This window comes from Chrysoperla carnea, chromosome 5 (genome assembly GCF_905475395.1).
Source record: "Chrysoperla carnea chromosome 5, inChrCarn1.1, whole genome shotgun sequence".
NCBI lineage: Eukaryota > Metazoa > Arthropoda > Insecta > Neuroptera > Chrysopidae > Chrysoperla > Chrysoperla carnea.
The window spans coordinates 43,942,588-43,954,894 of record NC_058341.1 but is presented as its reverse complement, the minus strand read 5'-3'; the positions used below and the strand labels follow the sequence as shown (position 1 = coordinate 43,954,894).

The 12,307-nt window shown below is 29.0% G+C and overlaps 1 protein-coding gene across 1 annotated transcript; it reads left to right on the top strand.

Annotated features, from left to right (window-relative positions):
- Positions 1-2,361: 2,361 nt before the first annotated feature.
- Positions 2,362-5,982, top strand: LOC123299556 (short-chain specific acyl-CoA dehydrogenase, mitochondrial). Its single transcript, XM_044881781.1, has 3 exons — positions 2,362-2,397; positions 2,457-2,871; positions 4,031-5,982. The coding sequence occupies exons 2-3, from the start codon at positions 2,510-2,512 to the stop codon at positions 4,791-4,793; spliced, it is 1,125 nt and encodes a 374-aa protein (XP_044737716.1). The 5' UTR covers positions 2,362-2,397; positions 2,457-2,509; the 3' UTR covers positions 4,794-5,982.
- Positions 5,983-12,307: the final 6,325 nt, after the last annotated feature.

Here is a 12,307-nt window from a genome sequence, read left to right as displayed (position 1 = left end):
TATCTAAAAAAAATACTTAATCTCGGCATAATAAAATTATTTAATTAAAAATTAATCGGAGCCATGCTAGATACGAACCGAGGTACTCTTAAAGGAAGGCGTCTGGACTAGCCACTACTCCACCTTTGACATATTATATTCATCAATAATGTAGAATACATACCTTTTACTCACCTTTTACAATTGCTAATAATAAACGAACAATCAATAATTCCTTAAAATACATTGATTAAGGAAGTTAAAAGTGGAAATCAATAGTATGGGGGGTTAACTTAATGACAAATAATTGTTTAATAAATAATAAATAAACAACGATCGCACAAATAATTTTAATGGTCAAACAATGAAGAACAAACGACAAACAATAGATCAAAAAAGATTTATAATTAATTAACGCGAAAAAAATTTCTTATTACGTTAGCTCTACCATAGATATAAAACCATATTTGTCTATGGTGTCTAATTGTAGTCTAAGTCAGGTTAATGATACATGTATTATGTTTAGAATTGTTTAATTTAAAAAGGACGGACACTTTGTATGTTGTACTACAAACATGCATTCAAAAAGTTATCAGACGTCTGATAATTTCAAAGCAATTTATTTTGGGGAAAGGGGAAAGTGGGTGATTCTATCTGACAACACTGCCTTGCGTTCAGATAGCTACTCGCAACCAAAGAGGTTATATAATTCTATGCTCGCAACTCAACTTCAAAGGAATATGCTGGCTGCACTCGTTTGTTTAAACTAGCGCTGAGTAGCGCAGTAAATGCTAGTTACTGTCACGATCACGAAACCGAGTGAACATAAAACAAATTTCTGCTGTGCGATGATGAGGGAGGGCGAGTGCTCACTAAAAACAAAATGATGATGATGTCTCAATTCGATTGTTGAAACCAGTGATGCATGCTAGTTACTGGCGCAGCACCAAATGAAAACAATATAAACAAAAAACGTTATATAATTAGCTCGCACGATGCTCTTGAGACAGGCTTAGCTCGCTTGGTAATATAATGTGTCCTGTTTACAAAATAGTAAACAAATGTATATTTTTGAAAAATGATATTATTATTATCAATTTATTATTATTATCACCTTACATTTTTAGATATGATAACATATACCTAGTTAACCTTTTGTAAATATCGAATGATACAAATAATCATGAAGGTCTAATAACCTTCATGCAAATAATAAATACGATACGGAAACCCATTGAAAGATCAATAGTATTTTTTTAACCTTGACTTTTTATTTTTTCATTCTTTCACCCCCACCTACCCCAACTTAGAAATTTCAAATGGCACCTCCTACTATGTGATACCTCATTTGAAAGTGTATAATATTATCTCTTTAACTATGATTAAAAATATGAAATCGATCGATTGGTTCTTAAGATAGAATACAAAAGGGTGTGAGTTCAATCTTCTGGGTATAGTCTATTTTAAGAACCAATCGATCGAATTCATTTTTTTTTATCATGATTAAAAAAAGAATTTTATTGCGGTATAACGATCAAAACACGGTAGATTTACTTTTTTAACGGGAAATTTGGCAAAGGTAAATTTAACATGTTATGTTCGACCTTAAAAGCAATGTTGGTAGTATTGATGAACTAACTTTAGAGTTTAGTTACAGCTCGATCACGTTAACATATGGTTAACTTTAACCTTAACTAGACCTTAAACTTGAACCAGACTTGAAGAAACCCTGAAATAATTTATTAGAACATGTGATATTATTATAGACCTTTTCATTTCAATTGCGATCCGTTATTGTTTCGGACATACAGTGATAAGTTAGACAAAGATAAAATATATTTGTTATTCATTTTATCACATTAGTTTTTTTGACATACTGTCCGAAACAAAAGGTAATCACTTCTTAAAATGAAAAGGTCTATTACATATTAGACATTTTTCTATTACTATACTAAAGAGTTTTAATGAAAAGCATCATTTACTTTGACTTATTTTATTAAACATTTTGTCAAAAAATTGCCCAATTATGTTTAATAAAATTTTATAGATCCCAAAAAATATAAATCTAATTATATAACGTTAATTGTCTTCAATCTTATTAAATGAAGATCAATATAGATTATTTACTAAGATAACAATTAACAGCAAAATTTTAAACCAATATTTAAATAATTAGGTACTTTTAAAAAATTTTAACAACAAATTTCAATTTAAAGAATATAAGGAGGGGATACACTATTACAAAGTCTAACTTGCTTTGCAAAATATAATTACATCTGTTCACATCCACATAACATTATTTAATTCATTTGTCGAGATTCCAAAGTACAATTTTATTAATAATTCTCATAAATTTGTAATTACTTGTTTTTATTTTAACAATGTCTTGTTTGTGCACAAGAATTTTATTTCGAAATGGTAAGTAAAATATATTTTTTCTTTGTTTGAGAACAATATTTTAATTCTCTTAATTTTAGGGATTACAAGAAGAGGTATCGCAAGTTTGGCATCCTTACCAGAAACCCATCAAATGTTACAAAAGACATGTAGAGATTTTGCTGATAATGAATTGAAACCAATTGCTGCAAAATTAGATCGTGAACACTTATTTCCAGCCGAACAAATTAAAAAAATGGGTGAATTAGGTTTAATGGCAATCGATGTTCCTGAGGAATATGGAGGGACTGGTTTAGATTATCTAGCATATGCTATTGCTATGGAAGAAATATCTAGAGGATGTGCAAGTGCTGGAGTTATTATGTCTGTAAATAATTCGTTATATTTAACACCGATTATGAAATTCGGAAATGACAAACAAAAGAAAGAATTTGGTGAACCATTTACGAATGGCCAAAAAATTGGATGTTTTGCATTGTCCGAGCCTGGAAATGGGTATGTACTTGAAAACAATTTTTATTGTAATAAGTAGCACTTATATAAGTTTTCATACGGGAACTAATCGATATATTATTAAGAAATATAACTATTTAAGTCTCTCTGAAATCACTAAGTCCAGGATCTAGTAACGATTATCGTTACAAAATAAACAATTATAATTCTTTATCAGATCTTAAAAATATACGTACATTTATTTTAGGTCAAAGTCAAAATTTTTGTGTAGCAGTAAAATATTAAAAATAAAATCTTGCTTATCAATTACTATCAATGTCACCATATTTTGACAAACTAAAATATATAATTTTTATACCATGCATAAATGTAATATGCAAGGTATACTTTAAGTTTAGTCCCAAGTTTGTAACGCTTAAAAATATTAATGCTATGAAGAAAATTTTGGTTTAGGTGTTTATAAAATCACCTAATTAGTCCATTTTCGGTTGTCTGTCCGTCTATCTGCCAACACGATTACTCAAAAACGAAAAGAGATATCAAGCTGAAATTTTTACAGCGTACTCAGGACGTAAAAACTAAGGTAAGTTCGTAAATGAGCAACATAACTCAATTGGGTCTTGACCTATGGGTCCATAGAACCCATCTTGTAAACCGTTAGAGATAGAACAAAAGTTTAAATGTAAAAAATCTTCCTTATAAAAAAATAAACAACTTTCGTTTGAAACTTTTTTTCGTAAACAGCGCTGTTTACCCATGAGGGCGCAAATTAGGCGTAAATTGTATAGTATGTATGGGGATATCAGTTACGTATGTGTGACATGAATGTATGTGTAATGTGATAGAATAATCAACACAGTCAATTGTTTGTTTTTACTTGTTTTCGGTAACTTTCACGAAAAATTTTGTTATATTGTATCATACTTAGATAAGTAGGTAAAAATTTAATTTCTGACGGCTTGTTCTTATTTGAGTTAGTCAAGACAAGAGGCCTGGAGTGTGACGTATCATCTATTTTATTTTCATAGGGAATGATTTTCCAAAACCGCTGCTCTCAAATAAACACTCACACTATATCTTTTCCTTAACTGGGATGTTTACATTACAAAAGAACCTACTGATCAGGTTTTAAGTTTCTACACCCAGTTATCTTTTCTGTGTTCTCCTTGAGGCTAATTAGTGTATGTTTAAATTTTGGCAGATCCGATGCAGGAGCAGCATCAACTATGGCGGCCAAAGACGGTGATTCCTACATTTTAAATGGTACTAAAGCATGGATTACAAACGGTTACGAAAGTGAAGCAACAATAGTATTTGCAACGACAGATAAATCAAAAAAACATAAAGGAATTACGGCATTTTTGGTAAATAAACCAACAAAAGGTTTAAGTCTTGGTAAAAAAGAAGATAAATTAGGTATTCGAGCGTCATCAACATGCTCATTAATTTTCGAAGATTGTCGTGTACCCGCTGAAAATATTTTAGGCGAACCTGGTTTCGGTTTTAAAATCGCTATGCAAACATTGGACGCTGGACGTATTGGTATTGCGTCACAAGCTTTAGGCATTGCTCAAGCTTCTTTAGATTGTGGCATTGAATACTCAAGTAAACGATTAGCTTTCGGTAAACCAATTATGAAATTACAAGCAATTCAACATAAATTAGCTGATATGGCATTACGATTAGATTCAGCACGATTATTAACATGGCGTGCAGCTTGGTTAAAAGATAATAAATTACCATTTACAAAGGAAGCTGCTATGGCTAAATTAGCTGCTAGTGAAGCAGCTACATTTTGTAGTCATCAATGTATTCAAATACTTGGTGGTATGGGATATGTTGCCGATATGCCAGCTGAAAGGCATTATAGAGATGCTCGTATTACGGAAATTTATGAGGGTACTTCTGAAATTCAAAAATTAGTTATTGCTGGATCTTTAATTAAGGAATATGGTCTTAATTAATGTTTAAAATGTGTATTACCTATCGTGGAACCTTTGAGTTGAGATTTTTATAATTTTAACAATTCTCTTTTGTGTTATTACCAAAATAATATTTATAGGGTTTACAATTAGGATGTATAAGTAGCTCTAACTGAAATGATACAAAAACAAGAGAGAGCGTATATTAATATGTATCTTGCGGACAATAAAATGGTAATGGTAAAGCACGTGCACATTTTGTGACGCTGAGATACATTAAATATATTAAGTGGCATTAAAACACAGTTCTAATAATGTGTATTTTTCAACTACCAAATATATCTGATATATAGATTGTGTTGCAATTTTGTTTTCCGCAAGATATGTATACTATACGAGTATTTTCTCTTGTTGCAATATGATTTTTATTTAAACTATCGCTACATCCGAGTTAAAATTATTAGAAAAAAGAAGTGCCATTATTCAGTTAAAGGTTATTCGGTTCAAATATAAAATTCAAATTTCTTTCATTTTTATTTTTATTTTAAGTATTATAATCGTGGAGTATATATTATTTAACTTACCAGTATATTTTTCTGGTTGAAGCTTGCCTAGGGCACAATGATTGCACCATATTCGATATTTGCCGTACGATGAGTCTCTATACTCACCAAATAACCAATAACGCAGGTCTCGTAGTGTTTCGAGCTTTCAAATCAGGTCAAACTGTGTAAATATTATACCTTGAAAAGTATTGCATCCACACTTTCGTTAATATTTGTTATCCTTTTTATTCTCTTTTGTTCGAAATTTCATTGCGTAGCTCATCCTAATAACAGTATTACGCCCCCCCCTTCTCTCCTCCCAGACATTCGCATGCAAGACGATAAATTTTTCTTTTACTGTATATTTGGGTCAGCTTCAAATGATTACAAAGTTACTATACAAAAATTTATAAAAAAACCAGCAACTTTGACAACTTTTTTGATTGTTTTCTTAATTATTATGCTGCGGATCTATCTGTCTAGACACCACTACACTAATGAGCTTAATTGCAAATAAATCGTTGTATATTGTGGAACGGGGAGTCACAATGAAATCTCGTATCATTCTTAGGATTTGTAGTGTTGCTTCTGATAAAAATCTTGCTATTACGATTATACTTCGATAAAAGACTTATCGAAGACGTATAGCAACCAAAACGACTGAATAATGTTTTTTACAAATACGATCGAACTGTTATTCATTTTAAAAAATAATGTTAAATCTATTTTATTAATCAAAATAAAGAATTTTAATATTTTCTATATTCTTTAATATTTTTATTTTAATATTGTACATTTATATTTCATTAGAATTAGAATTGTTTTGTTTTTTCTTTTTGTTTTTAATGCAATTAAATATATACAGGATTTTAAAAAGTATCGGAATTCCCCTATGAACTCGAAAATTAAGGGCTTCCGAAAATTTCTATGAGAAAAAACATTAGAATAAAATTTAACAGGTTTGTTTTTCGGAGAGAAAAATTTGATGGAGTCTTGAATTTTTCCATGACCTTAGGATCTTTTCGATGGACACTTTTTATATACAGAGAGATGGTCCTACTTATCTCTACCCTCCATCAATAACACTTAAATAGCCTATTGCGGTCTTTTTTTGAATCATTTGACCTAATTTATTTCTTACCAATTTGTGCTTAGTATACATAAATTAGCATTTTATCACTTTTTATAATGGTTAAAACTGTACCAATTTACTACTGATAAATTATAATTAAAGAATATGTATTGAAAAAAATCATTACTGAACGATTTTTAAACTCAAAATTAATACCGAACTACCGCCCGCAACAATGACAAAAAAAAAATATATATAAATTGTATGAAAAACTTGAAAAGGTTCAACTATCAAAACCGCACTATGGTACTGTGATATTATTACGAAGCTAAACATTTTTTTAAAGGTAATACAAATTGTTTTTATCATATGATAAAATCCCTAAAATGATAAATGTAAATGATAAGAATTTTTTTATTTATTTAAGTATTTATGTAATAGTTTATGCTTGTTAGGACCTCAATATTTGAGAACGATATCGTCGAAACAATGTTTATTTTACAAATTAACATCACTACAATAGTAAGAAACATAAATAAACTTCTAAAATGAAAATAAAGATTGTTTAAAGAAGGGCAGACAACTAGAGAGAGATAATAACTTAATAAGCGTGCTAAGAATAACGAAGTCCTTATTAAATTATTTTTTATTTCATTCAGAATATCTACATAAAGATAGTGTATAACTTTATTCCTCTGAACACGCTCATTGTTATTATAAAAAAATACTAAACATCGATTTACACTTTCGGTTATTTTACGGTGGTGATCTAAGCACGTTTACATTTCCAGTGATAGACTGCGTTTAGCCAATAAAATTGCCCACAAGCACTTGGAAAAAAAGTGGCGTTTATATAATAGTTTCTTGCCCGTATTTACTATACAGTTGAACAAGGAACACTCAATCCATTCTCTATGTCTTTGGTCCTGACTGATAATTTCTCCACAATTTTTAAATGTTTGTAAGCGCTTTTATCAACTAAACGTAATCATTTCTGTTTTATAATACAATATATGAAATATTTTAATCTGTAACAGTAATTTATAATCGTACTAAAAGAGAAAATCTGCTTTATATTTTTAAGCATTATCAAAATTTATCTTCTCATAATTTTTTGGAATTTTCTAGATCAATTATTTATCCTGCATTAAGAGTCAAGTTATTAGTTAGTCTCAAGTGATGGATAGCCGCACAAAATAACCACTCACAAAATCAATTATTTTAGAAAGTGTAAACCATCCCTCAAGGCTAGTTTTAAATCAAACTAAAACTTAATCAAGCTCGAATTAATCATAATTTTTTTACGAATGCGGGATTTGTACTTCCTAATTGTTATGCACTGTGTTATGGTCGATAATTAACTTTCTGTTCTTTTGATCGTTACCACGCGATTATTTAACCGCATAAAACATTTTATACGTGAAAGTTAGCTATTTATTGAATAGAAGAGCGTGTACAAATATAGTATTTATCCTACATTAGTAACCTTCTTCAAATTTGAAAAAAAAAATGTTTGAAAAAAAAATTAATTATCTTTCCAGAGTTGTTTAAAGGATTCATCAAAATGTTTGTCTATGAATTAAGGATTTTCTGGCATAGGTAGGTAAAGTATAAATTATCTAGGAGGTCTACAGTGGTATTAGTCCGAGAGTATTGATCGGAACTCTAATTTTGATGCAATTCACATCAATGAGGATGCTGAAAAAATTTTTGTTTTCACTTCAGGTGAAGAATTTTCACTGCACGGGCAGTAAAGTGAATTTAAAATATAAACGTTTAAAATACCTAATTAAACAAAGAGGAAGATACTTAAAAAATTACGTCATTGTTGAGTATCGTCATAGTCTGTTTTGCAAGAAATAAACGAGCAACAATCTTTGAATGAACTTCTTCGTTTTTATTCAATTTTAATTTAACTTTCAAATTTTGTTTTGGTATCAAGTATATTGTTACATTTTTATGGATAATTTATCAAATTCGATATCTCTCATCTGCCCAATTGTTGGGATTCCTTCAAACAATAATTCTAGCGTACTTGTACTTATTTCTTAGTATATATTTGAAGAAATCTCCCAACAATTGATGTGAGTTGCGTCAGGATCAGAGTTCCATTTTTCGGGTTAAATATCGGGCTAATCGTTAATGTTTAAAAATGATACACTTTTTTTGTGATTATTTACATCTTAGTTAATATTATGATACAAAAAATAAATTGAGATCATTTTGGATACACGCATTTTGATAATTCCTTATTAGTTATCTAAATATTAAAACTTAACTGTTAATACTGTATTTATTTTCGTTAAACTAAATAATTATAAAGCACCAAACAAGCATACATTATCAAATTTAACGTTAATCAAATGCAAATATATATATTTATAACTTAGAAAATGGCAAGAACAAGTCACCGTTTTCATTTATTTTACATAACATTCATTTTTTGGAACAATAATTTCTTTTTTTTTTTGATAATTTAGAACCTAGCTAGATTTTATTTTTTCCTAAAATAATCTCAACTAATTTTTATGTTAAGAAAGACTTTGAATTATTGACTGCAGATTTATTAAGTTAACGTAGTTACTATTTAAGCGTTCTGCAGATGTTCAATATTTTTGTCTCTATTCACTGGTTAATATTACTTAAATCATCAACATTTAAATCAGAAATCTTCGACTTTACATTTTTTTAAATTTTGAGCGCGAGCTATTTAATTCAATGGGATATTCGAATATTCGATATACGAAATTGATTCACCGATTTGTGTACCGTGAGAATAAGACCAAATAACCGAGAATTTCGAATAAAAATATTAAACGTCTATAGAACGCTTTCACAAATATTTAACTACTTCGTTTTTAAGTATACACAAATTGACTAAATAGCAACCTGAACTAGTCTCTTACGCCTCGGCATCTAAGTGTATTTACATACCTATCAAAATACGTTTTTTAGCTTTGCTTATTTCTAATTTTAGCTCAGATAATCTAAACTATGACCGTTTCTTGTATATTCACTAAAGTTATTTTATTAAAAACTTAGAAAATATACCCCGGAAAAATTCGGCGATTCAAGATGTAGTAGATACAATTATATTTGGTTAGAATAAAATCGTTTAGAGTGGATATACTTTCTTCAATTCGACATTCATAAGAGGGAAAATTATTTTTCCAGAAATTTGCCAATGTTTATTAAATTTTTTTTTTAAATCTTTGAATTCAAGAGGAACCTAATCCATGAGCAAATATTTAAAAAGAAATCATTAATGCGATAAGACTTTAGGTTCCTTATTCCTAAATTGATTTATTTGAAATTTAAGACCTAACCGAAATTGTTAAACAATAGCGACTTTCAAGTAGCTAATAACGCCAGAAAACCTGTTTTTCTGGTATTTTAAATGATTACCCGGACTCCAATAGCTGGTTATGTGTACAATTCTTTTTTATATTATCAAATAAATAATTTTTATTATGCCAAAAATCAAATCCAAGAATCTAAAATTTCTGAAAAAACTGTTAATAGTATCTAAAAAAGGCTTGAGTTAATTTACCTACTCTTCTAATTCGGTGTTTAAAAAATAAGTGTGGTTCTGTGGGTGGTATATAAAATGAAACTCCATAATATCCCATCAAGAATTTTTCTGTATATATTTCCCAAATTTTTAAGTTTTATAAACTGACTTTTGGAGCACATAATACAACAAATTCTAAACATAATGGCTACATTCTGAGAATATGCAGTGAGTGCTTCTTAAACATAATATTATTCACGGGCCATGTTTCACGTGTTTATAAGCGGTAGGTAACCGCGTTCATTACTTCACTATTTCCCAAAACGTAGCCAATGAATAGATTTGATAAAAACATGCAATTTTCAATGAATTAATACTACCTTCAGATATTGAAGTTGTTGATTTCTCATATCACGGCCATTATTTTTATTATTACTAAAAATTTTCATCTATTACCCTACAATAAATGCACATAAGCGTCGTCAAATAAAAATGGATTTTAATCTTATTGCTTTTGCACAAACTAAAAAATAGTAACGCTTGTGTACAGATATCAATGAGAAAACGTATTTAATTTATACTTTGGCTAAATTTTCTTAAGTTTAAAATTTTTCACTATTAGCCTAAGGATCGCACTGTGATTACAATTATATTCAGCTGTTTTTTTAATCAAAATTCAATTTTTATAGATAACTATCTTGTTCTCCCTTTTTGTTCACAATTTTATTGGATTTAATTTTTTGGTGTGGAACTCGTAATTTTTTAAAAATTTGGATTGAATTGTGAATCTAAACCTTTCCCGAATCCACTTGAACACAAGAAATACCATCAAAATCGATCCAGCAGTTTAGAAAGAGTTCAAGCACATACAGACGCACAGAAGAATTATATTATATAAAGATTAGTAATCATCTTGATGCACGGAAACTGTCAACGGAGAAAAAAGTGGGTGTGCATTATAACCCCTGGAACAAGTTTTTTAGGATTTTCACTCACATTTGGACACTTCCAATGGTTCGATTTGTCCAAATGAATTGATATTCAAAATATAGGCTTATTTACCGAGCTGAAAAAAATCTTAGAGCCGGAGATATATTTCAGTAATTTGATGGGAATTACCCTGTCAAATTCCCCAGAAAGTTTTTTTTTCGTTTTTCAAGGTCCATATCTATTTGACATTGAGTATGCAGTAAGTTAAGTTTGAGTCAAAGAAGTACATTTTAATGGTGTTCAACGATCCCTTAAAATACAAAATTACTTGAGGTCATATTTTGTTCCCGCAACCTGTTAAAGGTGTATTCTTTAATATTTATCTATAAATAAAAATGTTTTTTGATCAAAAAAAAAGATGAAAGTAGCAATCACATTGTCGTTTCTTCTACTATACATTCTTGTGGTAACTTTAAAACCATGATAAGACACAATGAAATGAAAAAACACTCAAAAAATAAAAATATACTATTTATAAATTATTTACAATTCATCTTTTTTTAAACAAAAAAGAAAATCATACAAAAAATTATATAATCATTTTTAAAAAAAAAGAACTTTGAATTTTGCGTTAAATTAAAAATTTAATTGTCAAAAAGATAGAGGGGTTGTTTACAAATTTTATTGATGGGAAAAAAAATAAAAACTTGTACAGTATTTTTTAAAATGTTGTTATTTTCATAAATGTATTTAAAATTATTAATACTTAAAAAAAAATACAGTTGTATTATTCAATTTACAAATATAACTATTTATCGACACAATATTTGAAAAATCTTTGTTCATCAAGCAATCCAGATACTCTCCAGAACCTGCAATCGAAGTAGTTGAGAATTAATGAAAGGAATCTTTTTTGAAATCATTAATTTTGAATAGAATGATTTTAAATCGAAAGTTAAAAATATTTAATAATTATTACTAGCTGTATGAAGCCTATAAAATCTCTACAAAAGATGTCGGGAATTTTTAATGAACACTAACATTGAACTTGAAAATTAATCGTTTGAGCTCGCATATCGCCGATATTTTTATGTGCTGAATCTTCATCTAAACCGTCTAATTGCATTTTAACAATAACAAGAAACCAAACGGAAAATTTCTGAGACCACGACATCATGTATCACAGGAAGTCATTATCTTCGTTAAGGGATGTCCTTATTAACGTATTATTATAGACAAAAGTAATTTTAATTGGCCCTAAGCCTTCATCGAATTTAACTGCTTCTTTTTGAAGGTAGTGAAGCGATAGTTAAGATCTTCCATAAAGAAAAAACAACACATAGAATTGATTTTTGAAGTAGGTTAGAGAAAATTTTTCAAGAATGCGTGGGATTATTTTTAAAAGAAATTTTTTGAGAGAATTTAAAATTATGCGACCATTAACTTAATGAGATAGAATTGTAGTTGACTTGTACGTTTTTCTTTATTAAACCTGGGT

Excerpts from the sequence above, each read along its gene's own strand:
- LOC123299556 (XM_044881781.1), top strand. The coding sequence starts at position 2,510 with ATGTTACAAAAGACATGTAGAGATTTTGCTGATAATGAATTGAAACCA. Across the intron at positions 2,872-4,030 it reads TTGTCCGAGCCTGGAAATGG|ATCCGATGCAGGAGCAGCAT; the intron begins GTATGTACTTGA and ends AAATTTTGGCAG.